Genomic DNA, 11,994 nt, shown 5'->3' with positions numbered 1-11,994 from the left:
TAAGTTTTTCATTTTCAAGGTTCCACTCCAATGTACTGTCTTTTGGAGATGGTTGCCATGGCACCGACTGAGCTTGTACCTCAGTTTGTTCAGCATCTTGGTTGGATTAAGGTAAGACATTGGCTACACAGTCAATGCTCTTCAGTTAATGCATATACAGTCCGACCTTGTTGGTTTGAACTCCCAGGGACCAGCCAAAATACATCAAGCCTTGAAAAATTCCAGCCAAGCAGAAATGCTTACCTTCAGTATAAAACAATCAGTCCTTGACAACCAGTTCAAGCCAACAAGAAATTCGAGCCAAGCGAGTTCGAGTCAACTGGGCTTGACTGTAGAATATCATCCTTGAAACTTATTTTCTTCGTAGTGACATCACCAAAACTTGTTTATTGCCTCAGTATGTTGGGAAATACTATTTTAAGATTAAGTGTAAAATTAACATTAAGCAAAAGATCAACATAAACAAGAACAAATGTAATGTACACCAGCAATTAAAAAAAAGGAGTGGTTGTCAGCGCACTAGGCAATGAACATAATGAAGGTATGACCCAACCAAAATTTTAAAAAACAATCTTGAAAATTTTATGCAGCTGAGGAAAAAATGATGATCAATATATTTATCTCTCTATTGATAGCTCACCTTTTTTGCAGAAAAAATGTCTATGTATCATAAGAGACATGTCATAGTTGTTGATGTTGATGTAGTCATCAAAAATGTTCTTGAGATTTTTCCTTTGACGGACAAAAATATAGTTCAGTGGCAACCCCCAGAGATGCTTAGTTTTTACTTGTAGTAATGTTGTGATGTAACATATTGTTTGTCTCTTTTGGCTTAAAAATGTATGAGTCAAATGGTATATTTTGTTTCTATTTTTAGACCACTGTGTTTTCCATGAAGGATGACATCCGTGACTTGGCCGCCAACCTGTACGCCATAATTGTGTGTAAGCACACGGATGAAGGCCAGTTATTGGAAGCTCTAGAGTTCATGCTTAACTCCATGAATAACAAGGTAGTGTGAAAATAGCTTTTGTAGGGTCGCAAATAATATATTAATCAATATATAACCCTCAATACAAGTTACGGCCTCTAATTGAAAGATCGTATCTACTTCAGAGGATGCTACTCTGCCTCTCGGCCACCTGTTTGTTCAGTTGCTCCTCATATCCAAGTTGATCATTGTCAGAAAATTGAGAACAATTCCATCTACTTTCAGAGTCTGGAGGCACAGCATGGAGCCATTTTGACTCTAGGTCACCTGATTGGTCAGTTACTCAGGCGAAGGAGGCTGGAGAGTAGTCAAGGGGGATCACTCTGGCAGAAGATGGAAAAGGCAGTTGAACAAGCAGTTATTGCCATTGGTAACATTTAACCTATTAACCCCTCTGTTTTTCAATGTAAAAAAGACGAGCTGTTGTCAAAGCCTTGGTGTCAAAAATCTAATGTTTTATAATAACTAAAATTTTAAAGATATTGACATGCTCATGAATGATCACAAAATGCTTATGGATAGGAAGTCCTATAACTGTATTTTACGAGATATGCTTGTAGATCAACTGAGAAAAACAGACATGTGTTGATTTATGTTTATTGTGCTCTTGTAACGTACACAAGGTACAGGAATTTGCTTTTAACATAGGCTTTATGTAACAATAAGGCTGATGAGATAGTATCCTAGTGTGAAGCTTACAGGATTATCTGTAGCTTTAACATAGGTCATGAGGTTTATATTTTACCTTTTACATCATAATTATGTCTCGCTGCTCAAGACACTTTTGTACAATCCAAAGATGTTGAGGATTTTGGGTTTTTATTTCAATAATAAAGGGTAGGTAATAAAAAGAAAACCTTCTTTTGAAGTTTATGATGGTCTGCCATCGCCTTTAGGGCTTCATTATGGCTTGACCCAGTCACATCCCCCAGCGCAACTTAAAGTTGATTTTCTATGCAAATTAACTACCATCATTTAGTGGTGTTTACGCGAGAGAAGAAATTATGAAGCCAGAATTCATTGAGGGCCACTGGTATTAAGCCAGGTTTCATTGGCTGCAATATATAAAGTTAAATCATCATTCAAGGGAGTTATGTGCCCTCTTTGTGACATGCAATTATAGTTTAATACCAAATTAATGTGAATGGAGTTTGATTTTTATGCACTGAGAAAACTCTGTATTCCAGCTCGACTTGTGAAAGTTACAGACGAAAACAACCCTATGCTAGCTGCAGGAGCATGTCAGGCAATTGGCGAGATTGGTCGCAACGCACCTTTACCCCTCCCATCTGGCAGCGAGGGAGAGCTAGAAGGGGAGATAACCAAACTATCAGTTGTGAAAAACCTCCTGGCAATCATAAAGTCAGGCAAGGAGAACACAAAGGTAACTATAGAATGTCAATGAAGAAATATCTTAAAGATAGTTTAATACCATACAGTAATAACAAAATAAGGTAATTTGCAGAATAAAAATTCTTGTCAACAAAGACTTTTAATACTATTTACCCTGTAGATCTGCAGCAGCCAATTGTATAAATATGGTCTGCATGAATGTTTTAACGTGACAAGATAGACCGAGTGAAATTCCAGCTTTCCCCAGAATACTTTTTCCATGAGAAAACATTAGTATGAATGTCTGTTTATATATCCGTATTTTTACCAATGAAACTGACACATAAATAATTCATGATTATGAGATTTTCCCAGCCAAATCGCCCACGGAATATAATGAAGCATAGCGCTGTAGTGTACAAGGAGTATCCAACCATCCTTAATTCAAGCTTTAAAAAAGTGTGTAATTATCAGCTAATTCTTTTATTTTTCCCTGTTTCAGAGCAAGGAGAGAGCTGCACTTTGTCTCGGACAGCTGTGTGTTGGAGAAGAGAAGTTCCCTCACAGAAAACTGGCCATACAGGGGCTCCTGGATGCTGTCACTGTAAGAGTTCTTTTTGTAACCGTCAGAAAGAATTTAACCCTTTGCATGCTGGGTAAATTGTCGTCTGCTCAAAAATGTTGTCTGGTTTATTCTAAATTTCTTTTAATTTACTTAAAACTTTGGGAATATATTGACTGAGTGGCAAACAGCTTGGAACCTGACCAGGCGTGGAGTTACTCGGTGTCTGGTCTGGTTCCAAGCTGTTTGTAAAGCCTTTAAAATCGCCATCAGCAGCCTAAGGGTTAACTATATTTATTGATTAAATTTTTAAAAACCTTTTTTGTAGGTAATGTAATCAAATGGCAAATCCTAGTGCTTTCCAATGGTTTTGTAATCTGGAAGAAATCTTATAGTTTGCAGACAAAACACAAGATTGAGTTATTATAGCATCAGTTAGAATACATTTATAGTTTAATTTTTAAAACCATTTTTGTGACGCCATGTATGTCAAACTGGCAAATTACATGTGAGTGAAAAAATTTATAGTTTGCCAGTGGGCATCACCATGGCAACATTCTCTTTGAATTTTACTCACCAACAAATCTGTCCCATAATATGCTTTCATTCCAGGGCATTCAAAAGTGCTTGTCAGTTAGAAGATTTAAATTTGAGTGATTCTTATCAAGTACTTGACCCAAGAATCTGACCTTGAACTTTTATCATGTATTTGACCCAAACTCTGATCTTGACCCTTATTCAAGTATTTTACCCAGACTTTGACCTTTATTAGTATTTGACCCAGACTCTGACCTTGAACTTTATTCAAGTATTTGAACCAGACTCAGACCTTCAACTTTAAAGTTATTTTGTTTAAATGTTTCACAGAGCAAACAGATAGAACTCCACTTTACCCTTGGGGAGGCTTTGGTGTTTGCCGCTCAGGGTCCAACCTCCCCGGCCGGAAGGGATCTCTGGACACAGACTGAAGAAGAATGGAAGGTAAGGTCTGAGGTTACAAACTTGTATGAGGTTACCTTGCTGATTCCATTCAGCATTTTTACATTGGATAAAAAATGGCCTTGATTTAGTGATGTCGACTGCAATTGCAGCATTATAGGGTACATGTCCTGTGTTGTTTTTTGTAAATGATTGTCTGATATGAGTTTTCATCGTCACATATGATTTTTGAATGTAATTATATTCATAATATGGTCTCCAAAAGTTTCCTCCCCTTGCTCAATCATTCTGATTTTTTTTTTTAAGTAAAAATATTATATTAATGGGCACATTATTGCAACTTGCCTTAAAGAAATTCGATGCACAAGCACTTTTTGCGAAAACTGTGTTTTAAAATATTAAAGGTTTTTTCTACGCTGTAAGTTTGTTATGATAAGATGAATTTTAAAAATAAACTGGTACAAATAATAATCACTTTGGGTCAGGTGTCATGTTCTATATCCATTTTTATAGCTTAAAGGTCAAACAAGGTCATACATGTTACATAACGCAGAGAGAGATGTCATCTCGATCTTGCAATGGAAAATGAACTGCATAGATACGGTAACTTAGGTTGTATCATTGCTGTATGAATGGAAATTGAGAAGGATTTTATGTAATGGTTAGATGACATGAAGTTAATTTTTTATGATTAAAAATAGGCGGAGTGAGTGTAGGGAACGAGACCTTCTTAATCATTCAAATATTAATTCAGGTCATCTAACTGACTCATATGCTGATACCTTGTAATTGCAAAATTTGAAGAAGAAGTGTGTATCGTAAGAGTGACACTAGGTGGACCTTTAAACATGCGCAAAAGTTGACATTCTTAAAGATTAAGTCTAATACTTAATGATTGCCTATCTGCAATATCAATAGATGAAAATGTAGGTTGTATTCTAAGTACTTTTAATTACAGGTAAATGTGAAGCAATTACATGCAGGGCTTCTTAAAACCGACAATTTGCCAGTCTGGAAAGATTTTGACCTCGCCAGACCAATCTCACTAGTAACAGAAAATGGTTCAAAATTTGGTCTAAAATTTGTTCATTTTTTTATATTTTCAGTCAAAAACCGTTAAGTCAGGAAAAATTAAATTACAAAAACCTGGCTTGAAATTTACACACCCAATAATTCCCCAATAAATGTGATATGATAACTATCAGATTAAGGTGACCAGCTGCTTTGTTTCGCTACGATGAACACTCTACCATCTAATTGGCAGACGTTTGTAATCCAAACGTGTGGTTGTTCACAGGAGACACATTTTACTGACTATTTAATGCATTTATAATAATATAATTGATATTGATCACCTTTTTATTTTTACCATGTCCGAAATAGAACTTACTTTTTTTTTACAATCAGGCTTTGCGTATATATACATGCTAAATGGCAGGTATTGCGACACTTAAAAGGAGAGCGGTTTGTCAGATGAATATTTAAATCGGTCAGTCACTACCGTATGATCCCATTTAACTCTAGGCTGGTTAAGTAAATACCGTATTTACCACGATTGTGTCTAGGCTGGTCAGAAAATACCATACAATCAGAAAAATAATTATCAATAATGGCTGTCTGAGGAACTTCAAATCATGGCCGAAATCATAGATTTCACTACAAATATGAATGAACCATTGGGTGTTCGAAAATGAATTATTTTTGAAAATAATTATGTTGGTCTGAATTATTTGTGTCGGAACTTAAGGTTTTTTTTTTGGAGGGGGGGGGGGTCCAGTTTGACGCTCGCCCAGACAGATTGAGGTTTCACACTTTTAGACACCCTAAAAGAGAAACCCTGATTACATGTATAATCATACACATCTTTGTTGCTCTAGGCCATAGCTAACTACAGTGAAGATGAAGTAGAATGGTACCTGACAACTGTTCTAGAACGCTATGTGACCAGTGCCAATCCCCACGTGCGTCAAGCATCCAGTGTCTGGCTACTGGCTCTAGTGAAGAAATGTAGTTCACATCCTGCTTTGCAGTCTAGGCTTCAAAACCTGCAATCTGCCTTTATGCAGCTGTTGTCAGAGAATGATGGTAAGGAGTTATTTTTAGCTCTAATGGTGTAAGGCCAGAAGAGCTTTTGTGATGGCGTGGTTTCCGTCTGTATGTGCATCTGTAAACAATTGCTTGTAAACATCATACAGTCTTCAGTTTCCATTGTGTCTGAATCAAACTCATACAGAAGTTTGATTTTCATGAGAGCTTATTTCCTTTCGAAAACCAGCCAAAAACGCCCATGCATGGCTGGAGAAAAGCCTTTGAAAATCTGCAGCATTTTTTAAGGGAGCCAACTTTGTACAGAGAATTGTGTATTATTGTACAAGTTGTTTTCCCTTGTAATGTGAGTTCCGTGACAAAACAAAAAAATCATGCCAGTGGAGCATAGGCCCTTGTGGGGCCTATTGTTTGTACATAAAATATTAGTGAAGTCATCTGGTTGGTGTTGGGCTTTTGTGAAAATATATGTGGTTCACGTTTGGCCCTGCAGTGTAGACTTCAAAGTTTGCAGTGTTTTTTCTTGCAGAGAAAGATGGCAAGGTTTTTGTCTTTGATGAAAAAATGCTGGGGTAGGGATATAATGTTACATGGCCATTGCCAATCGCCATGTTTGTTTAGCGTCTAGTGCCTGGCTATTAGTTCTTGAGAAGAAATGTAGTTCACACCCAGCCCTCAATTGAAGGCCACAGAATCTTCAATCTGCATTCATACAACTGTTTTCAGAAAATTATGATGATGTTTTTTGTCTTTGATGATACATGTTATGGTATGGACATATTGCTATGTGACCAGTGCTATTCCCCACATGTGCCTGGCATATGCTGTATTGCTATCAGATCTTCTGAAAGGATGGGGATCACATCTTGTCCTGCAATCTACGCTACAGAGCCATTATATTTCATTCATGAAACTTCTGTCAGAGAACAAATGTTAACATAATTCTATGGGCCTTCACTAATTTGATTTATTTTATGCTTTCTGGTGGTTTCAAGCAGTTGAAATATAAAGTTGATATTTTACACTGTTTTGAAATTTAAGCCTGCTCTTTGTTCCAAATCAAACATTAGCACACACAGGGCTGGGACAAAATTTCAACGTCATTTCTGAAATGACTTTCTGACTGTGCGCATACCAAATGGCCCGCTTTTCTAAAAAAGTGTAATTAAAATACCGTATTATATCATGCATAGGACGCCTTTTTTTACCCCCAAATATCGTCTTAAAAATTGCCTGCGTCCTTTCTATGCTAAAATTTCATCTGTTTTTTTCCAAGTCCATTTCAGGTCGAAAATATCGGACCGGGGAAGAACGCAGTAATAGTAAGTATCTGTACTGCGTCACCGAAGAGAACAACTGACATAGGTAAAATCACGCAAGTTAACACACGCAGAAATATATTGAATGTTTACTTTAAAATGATTTATTGAGAAATAAATTGAGTGTTTATTTTTTTACAAAAGGGACGCTACTCACAAAAACTCGATGTGAGTCAGCACTTTAACTCGATTGAGTTATAATGGCAAGGGAAAATCGGGAAAGGAGGTAAATATCAATTAATAGTTGTTCATGATTTTAATGTTTCGATATTTTACAAAACATTTTGTTGTATCTTACTGTTTTAAAAAAATAAAGGAATGTGCATAACGCAAAGTAGCATTATTGTCACTATCAAATCTTTTCAAATGTGCGAAGGTATGAAAAACACCGGCTGTCTGTCATTAGAAAAACATCAATAGAACAAACTATTGAGAAGGTAATACCGTATGGTTGTTTGTTTGCACTATACCCGTCGTGCCTTCCGCTGGCAAGGATAATTACCGACACGCATTAATTATGCCTGACATGCTTTAATCCGCGCAGCGACAAGCCTTATCAAAACAATCATCAGTTTTGACAATACACAGTTTTGCAACGGTTGACTGTCATTCAGAAGGCATGTCGGGACTATTGCAACGGTTGACTGTCAGTCAGAAGGCATGTCGGGACTATTACGGCATTTGTATAAGTCTTATAATATGCGTGAATGTTCTCAAAATGTCAAGACTTATATCATTGTTGTGTACACTAAATTACCGAAATATGACGATAATTATCGAAATACAAAAGCCAGTTATCGAAATATGCCTTATATACAATTTTTATTTTTTTACTTCAATATATGTTATAAATACTTTACCAACCTCTATTTTCGGCTCCGATTTTGACAAATTTCCGCTGCGTCCTATCTTATATATTAAGGGGTTTTACCCGTTTTTTTTGTTTTTTTTTCAACTATTTTTTGCCTGCGTCCTATCTATGCTAGCGTCCTATACATGATATAATATGGTACTTTCTAAAAATTTTGTTTGTTCATTGTTATATAACCATATATTACACTTTGTGAACACCAAAAGTGAATATATCACTTGCTGCTATGCCATTTGTGAAATATAACTTTTGGTGCTAACTCGGTTAAATATATTACAATCTTACACTGAAGCAAACAGTTATCCTCTATATAAAAAATTCAGAGTCTCAATTGCTCTGTTTTCAAAGTTTCACTTTTCAGGACATCCTTACTGTTATTCACAACAATTACAACATCTTGAAATGGATATTTAACAGGCTTATGTGGTATGATTTTAAAAGTTTACCTACCGTTTCCAATTACAGACTTGACCCAGGACATTTCCTCCAAAGGCCTCGGCCTGGTGTACGAGATATGCTCCACTGAACAGAAGTCTGCACTAGTCTCAGAGCTCGTGGACACGCTGATGACAGGGAAACGTAAACAGCAGACGGTCTCGGCAGACACTCAGGTGTTTGAGGAGGGAAGCATTGGCAAAACACCAGAAGGGTAGGAACTTGTTTTCTTGTGTAATACTCAATGCTACATTTTAGATCTCTTCTTCTTTCTGCTGTTACTGTTAGTACTAGTCTATATTATGTTTCTTGCATCATTGCAGTATACAAGTGCTATGTTTCATTTACTGCTATGATCCTGTGATGTCAAATATTACACCCAAATATATTAACATTGTTGACGTCATTTTAAATGTTCTTGACATCAAAGTCATTTCCTGTTGTTTGATATGCCCTGATGAAGGTCGGCAAGGGTGAAACATTGGCAAGATAATAAAGTCAGCTATTTCAAAGTTTGGACTTGTCCTTTAATTATATTATATTATATGCTATTATTGTGATATTGAGCTGATCATTAAAAACTTTGTTTAAGTTAACAACATTATTTACGGCATCGTTGTTAACTCTAAAAGGTGAGCTATTTTATGATAGGCTCATATACTGTGAAATCATTAATGTTCGTGGGGCATTAATGTTCGTGGTTTTCGTGGGTTGGGTGATCCACGAATTCAAGATCCCACGAAATATAAACCCTTTATTCACTTTTTCAATTGCCTTGTTAAGTACATACTCTAGTATATTATTTACAGAGGTCGCAGTATACAGTGTTAAAACCTGTCTCACTGTATAACTTACGATCATTATTCTGTTAATACATTATAACTGCCTTTAACAAATAATGAACCAAATCAATTAAATGTGTTTTAAGCAGCAAATGACAGTTATAAGCATGTGTTTAAACGTGTGCTGTTAATGAAAATCTCCAAGTTTACAAGATGTGCGTGATGAGTGTCTGTACTCGATTTTTTATTTAATGAAATAATTAATCGATTACTAGTACATTAAAGGTTACTATGCACCGGACGTGACAATATACGCACCATTTCGGTGTTTTCACAGTTTGCAAAATTTTTAATTGGCATTCAATGGCTTCCCCTATCTGTATTTATGATCAGGGTACATCTTCTTTTATTACCTTTATTCCCAATTAAATCAATAAGTGACATGGGTATATGCACAAATTGGCATGTCGTACCACATTAGCGAGTGTCATAAACCGAGTGACGTAGAACACGGAAATCACGGGCCAGCGCGTGGATATTATGCAGACGATCAAGGACGATCGCATCTTTGATTATTTTTTTTTCAAAAATGAAAATCCACGAATTCAAGTACCCACGAAATTGTTTTTTTTCGGCAAACCACGAAATTTCATGCCCACGAACATTAATGATTTCACAGTATTTGAATTTAACAAGTACAGCTGAAAAAGTGTTCTCAAATCTAGTTAGAAATACTGCAGATCACAATTGTATCCATTAAGCTGCCTGTACAAAAAACATTTCAAAGCTAACAATGAACTAACTAAATGAGGAACAAACTTGTTAACTTTATCAAAGTTTTGAACAATCAGGCCATTGTTAGTATTTTAAATGGCCTATCTTGGGTTACAAGTGTCCTTAGATGCCCAATATATCGTCACCTTGGTGCAAGAACTCAATATCTGCTTCTATATCTATATGCAGTTATTGAGTTATTGCACTAAGGGGACGATATGTAATTTTAACTTTGAAACTAAATACGAAAAATTTAGCATTTGTTTGCATCTATTGGCATAAGTGAGGTGCATTCTCTGAGTGTTTGTATGAGGGAAATCCAATTCTTTGATATAAATATTCAACTCGATGTTACGTCATGTTTTTGAACATGACACAAAACTTGTAATTATTACTCCTGCTTGAAATGTCCTGATTTTCTTATGATTTGTCTTAACAACTTTTCAGAAGCGGCCTCTCTACTTACAAGGAACTGTGTTCTATCGCCAATGAGCTCAACCAGCCAGATCTGATCTACAAGTTCATGCATCTCGCTAACCATCATGCCATGTGGAACTCTAGAAAGGTAGGTGTTTAGAAAAAGAATACCATGAATTTTGAGGCATTTCACAAGCTTTTCTGCACAATTAGATTGAGGCATTTCAGCTGCATTATGTTTGACAATAATACAGTGTAACCTACATGGACAAGCCAGAAGTGGAACATTCAAAAATAAACCCTGTCATGAGGTAAAAGGCAAGGGCTTAAACGACAATTAACTAGAGACACATGTATAAACTCCACACAAATAAATACAAACACCACAAGTCTTGTTTAAAAAAAATGAAGGATCAGCATTTAGAACAGGAGGAACCTGCAATTGGTTTCAATGAAATCACTAACAAGATGAAGGAGCAGTTCGCCCAATTTCTGCAGCAAGATAGGCATTGGAGCACTTCTTAAACTATAGATGATTAACTAATTTCTATTGTAATTTGCAGCATTTAAGTTCACTATAATAGCAGACCAGACAGGAGGCTAGCTAGCCTCATTTCTGCCTCAAATTATACCTGGCATTAATGTGAAGAGTTTGAATTCATTTAAAAAAAATACCATTTTCAGGGGACATCATTTGGTTTTTTGCACAATATGAGTCTAAGTACGGGAGAAGCTGGCTCCTTTCCTAACACAGACTTTACAGATAGCAGTTTTAATCTACAAGTTTATCCTCATATTTTGTCATATTCAGGGAGCAGCATTTGGTTTCACCACTATAGCAGCCCAGGCTGGAGAGCAGTTAGCCCCTTTTCTGCCCCAGATTGTGCCCCGACTGTACCGCTACCAGTTTGACCCTAACATGAAGATTCAGCAGGCGATGACATCCATCTGGAATGCCCTTGTGCAGGATAACAAAAACACGGTAGGTTACAGCCTTGGTGCATGATGACAAAAACACTGTAAATGATTGCCCTGGAACTTGAAGAATCTTGAAGCAATATTACAGAGATATGTTACTGTGAAATCATTTATATTCTTTGGCATGAAATTTCGTCATTTTCCGAATGTTTACATTTTCGTGGGTACTTGAGTTCGTGGTTTTTTCGTTTTTGAAAAAAATATTTGAAACTACGAATCTCCTAAAGTGTCTGCATAATCTCCATGCGCTGGGCACGTCATTTTTTCTTCTTTGTCAAACTCTTTATGACACTTGCTATAGTGGTACGACATGCCAATTAGAGCATATACCCATGTCTATTATCGATTTAATTGGAAATTAAGTCATAAAAGAAGATTCACCCTGATCAAAGATATAGAAAGGCGAAGCCTCTGAATTCCAATTAAGAATTTTGCTGCTCCCTGAATATGCAAACTGTGAAAACACAGATAATGTGCATATATTTGAGTAAACAATCAATGTAATCGATTAAATATTTCATTAAAGAAAAAAAAATAGAGTACCGATA

At 36.2% G+C, this 11,994-nt stretch overlaps 1 protein-coding gene across 1 annotated transcript in view; it reads left to right on the top strand.

Annotated features, from left to right (window-relative positions):
• LOC128214176 (proteasome adapter and scaffold protein ECM29-like) overlaps positions 1-11,994 on the top strand; it is a 50,740-nt gene that overhangs the window by 17,723 nt on the left and 21,023 nt on the right. The window contains 10 exon segments of the mRNA XM_052920515.1: positions 20-111; positions 878-1,012; positions 1,217-1,361; positions 2,179-2,375; positions 2,826-2,927; positions 3,753-3,866; positions 5,702-5,909; positions 8,526-8,709; positions 10,499-10,616; positions 11,280-11,450. Of these exon segments, the coding sequence (XP_052776475.1) occupies positions 20-111; positions 878-1,012; positions 1,217-1,361; positions 2,179-2,375; positions 2,826-2,927; positions 3,753-3,866; positions 5,702-5,909; positions 8,526-8,709; positions 10,499-10,616; positions 11,280-11,450 (1,466 nt within the window).

Source organism: Mya arenaria, chromosome 13 (genome assembly GCF_026914265.1).
Source record: "Mya arenaria isolate MELC-2E11 chromosome 13, ASM2691426v1".
Classification (NCBI taxonomy): Eukaryota; Metazoa; Mollusca; class Bivalvia; order Myida; family Myidae; genus Mya; species Mya arenaria.
Note: the sequence above shows the minus strand (reverse complement) of the source record. Positions and strands in the feature narration are given on the sequence as shown.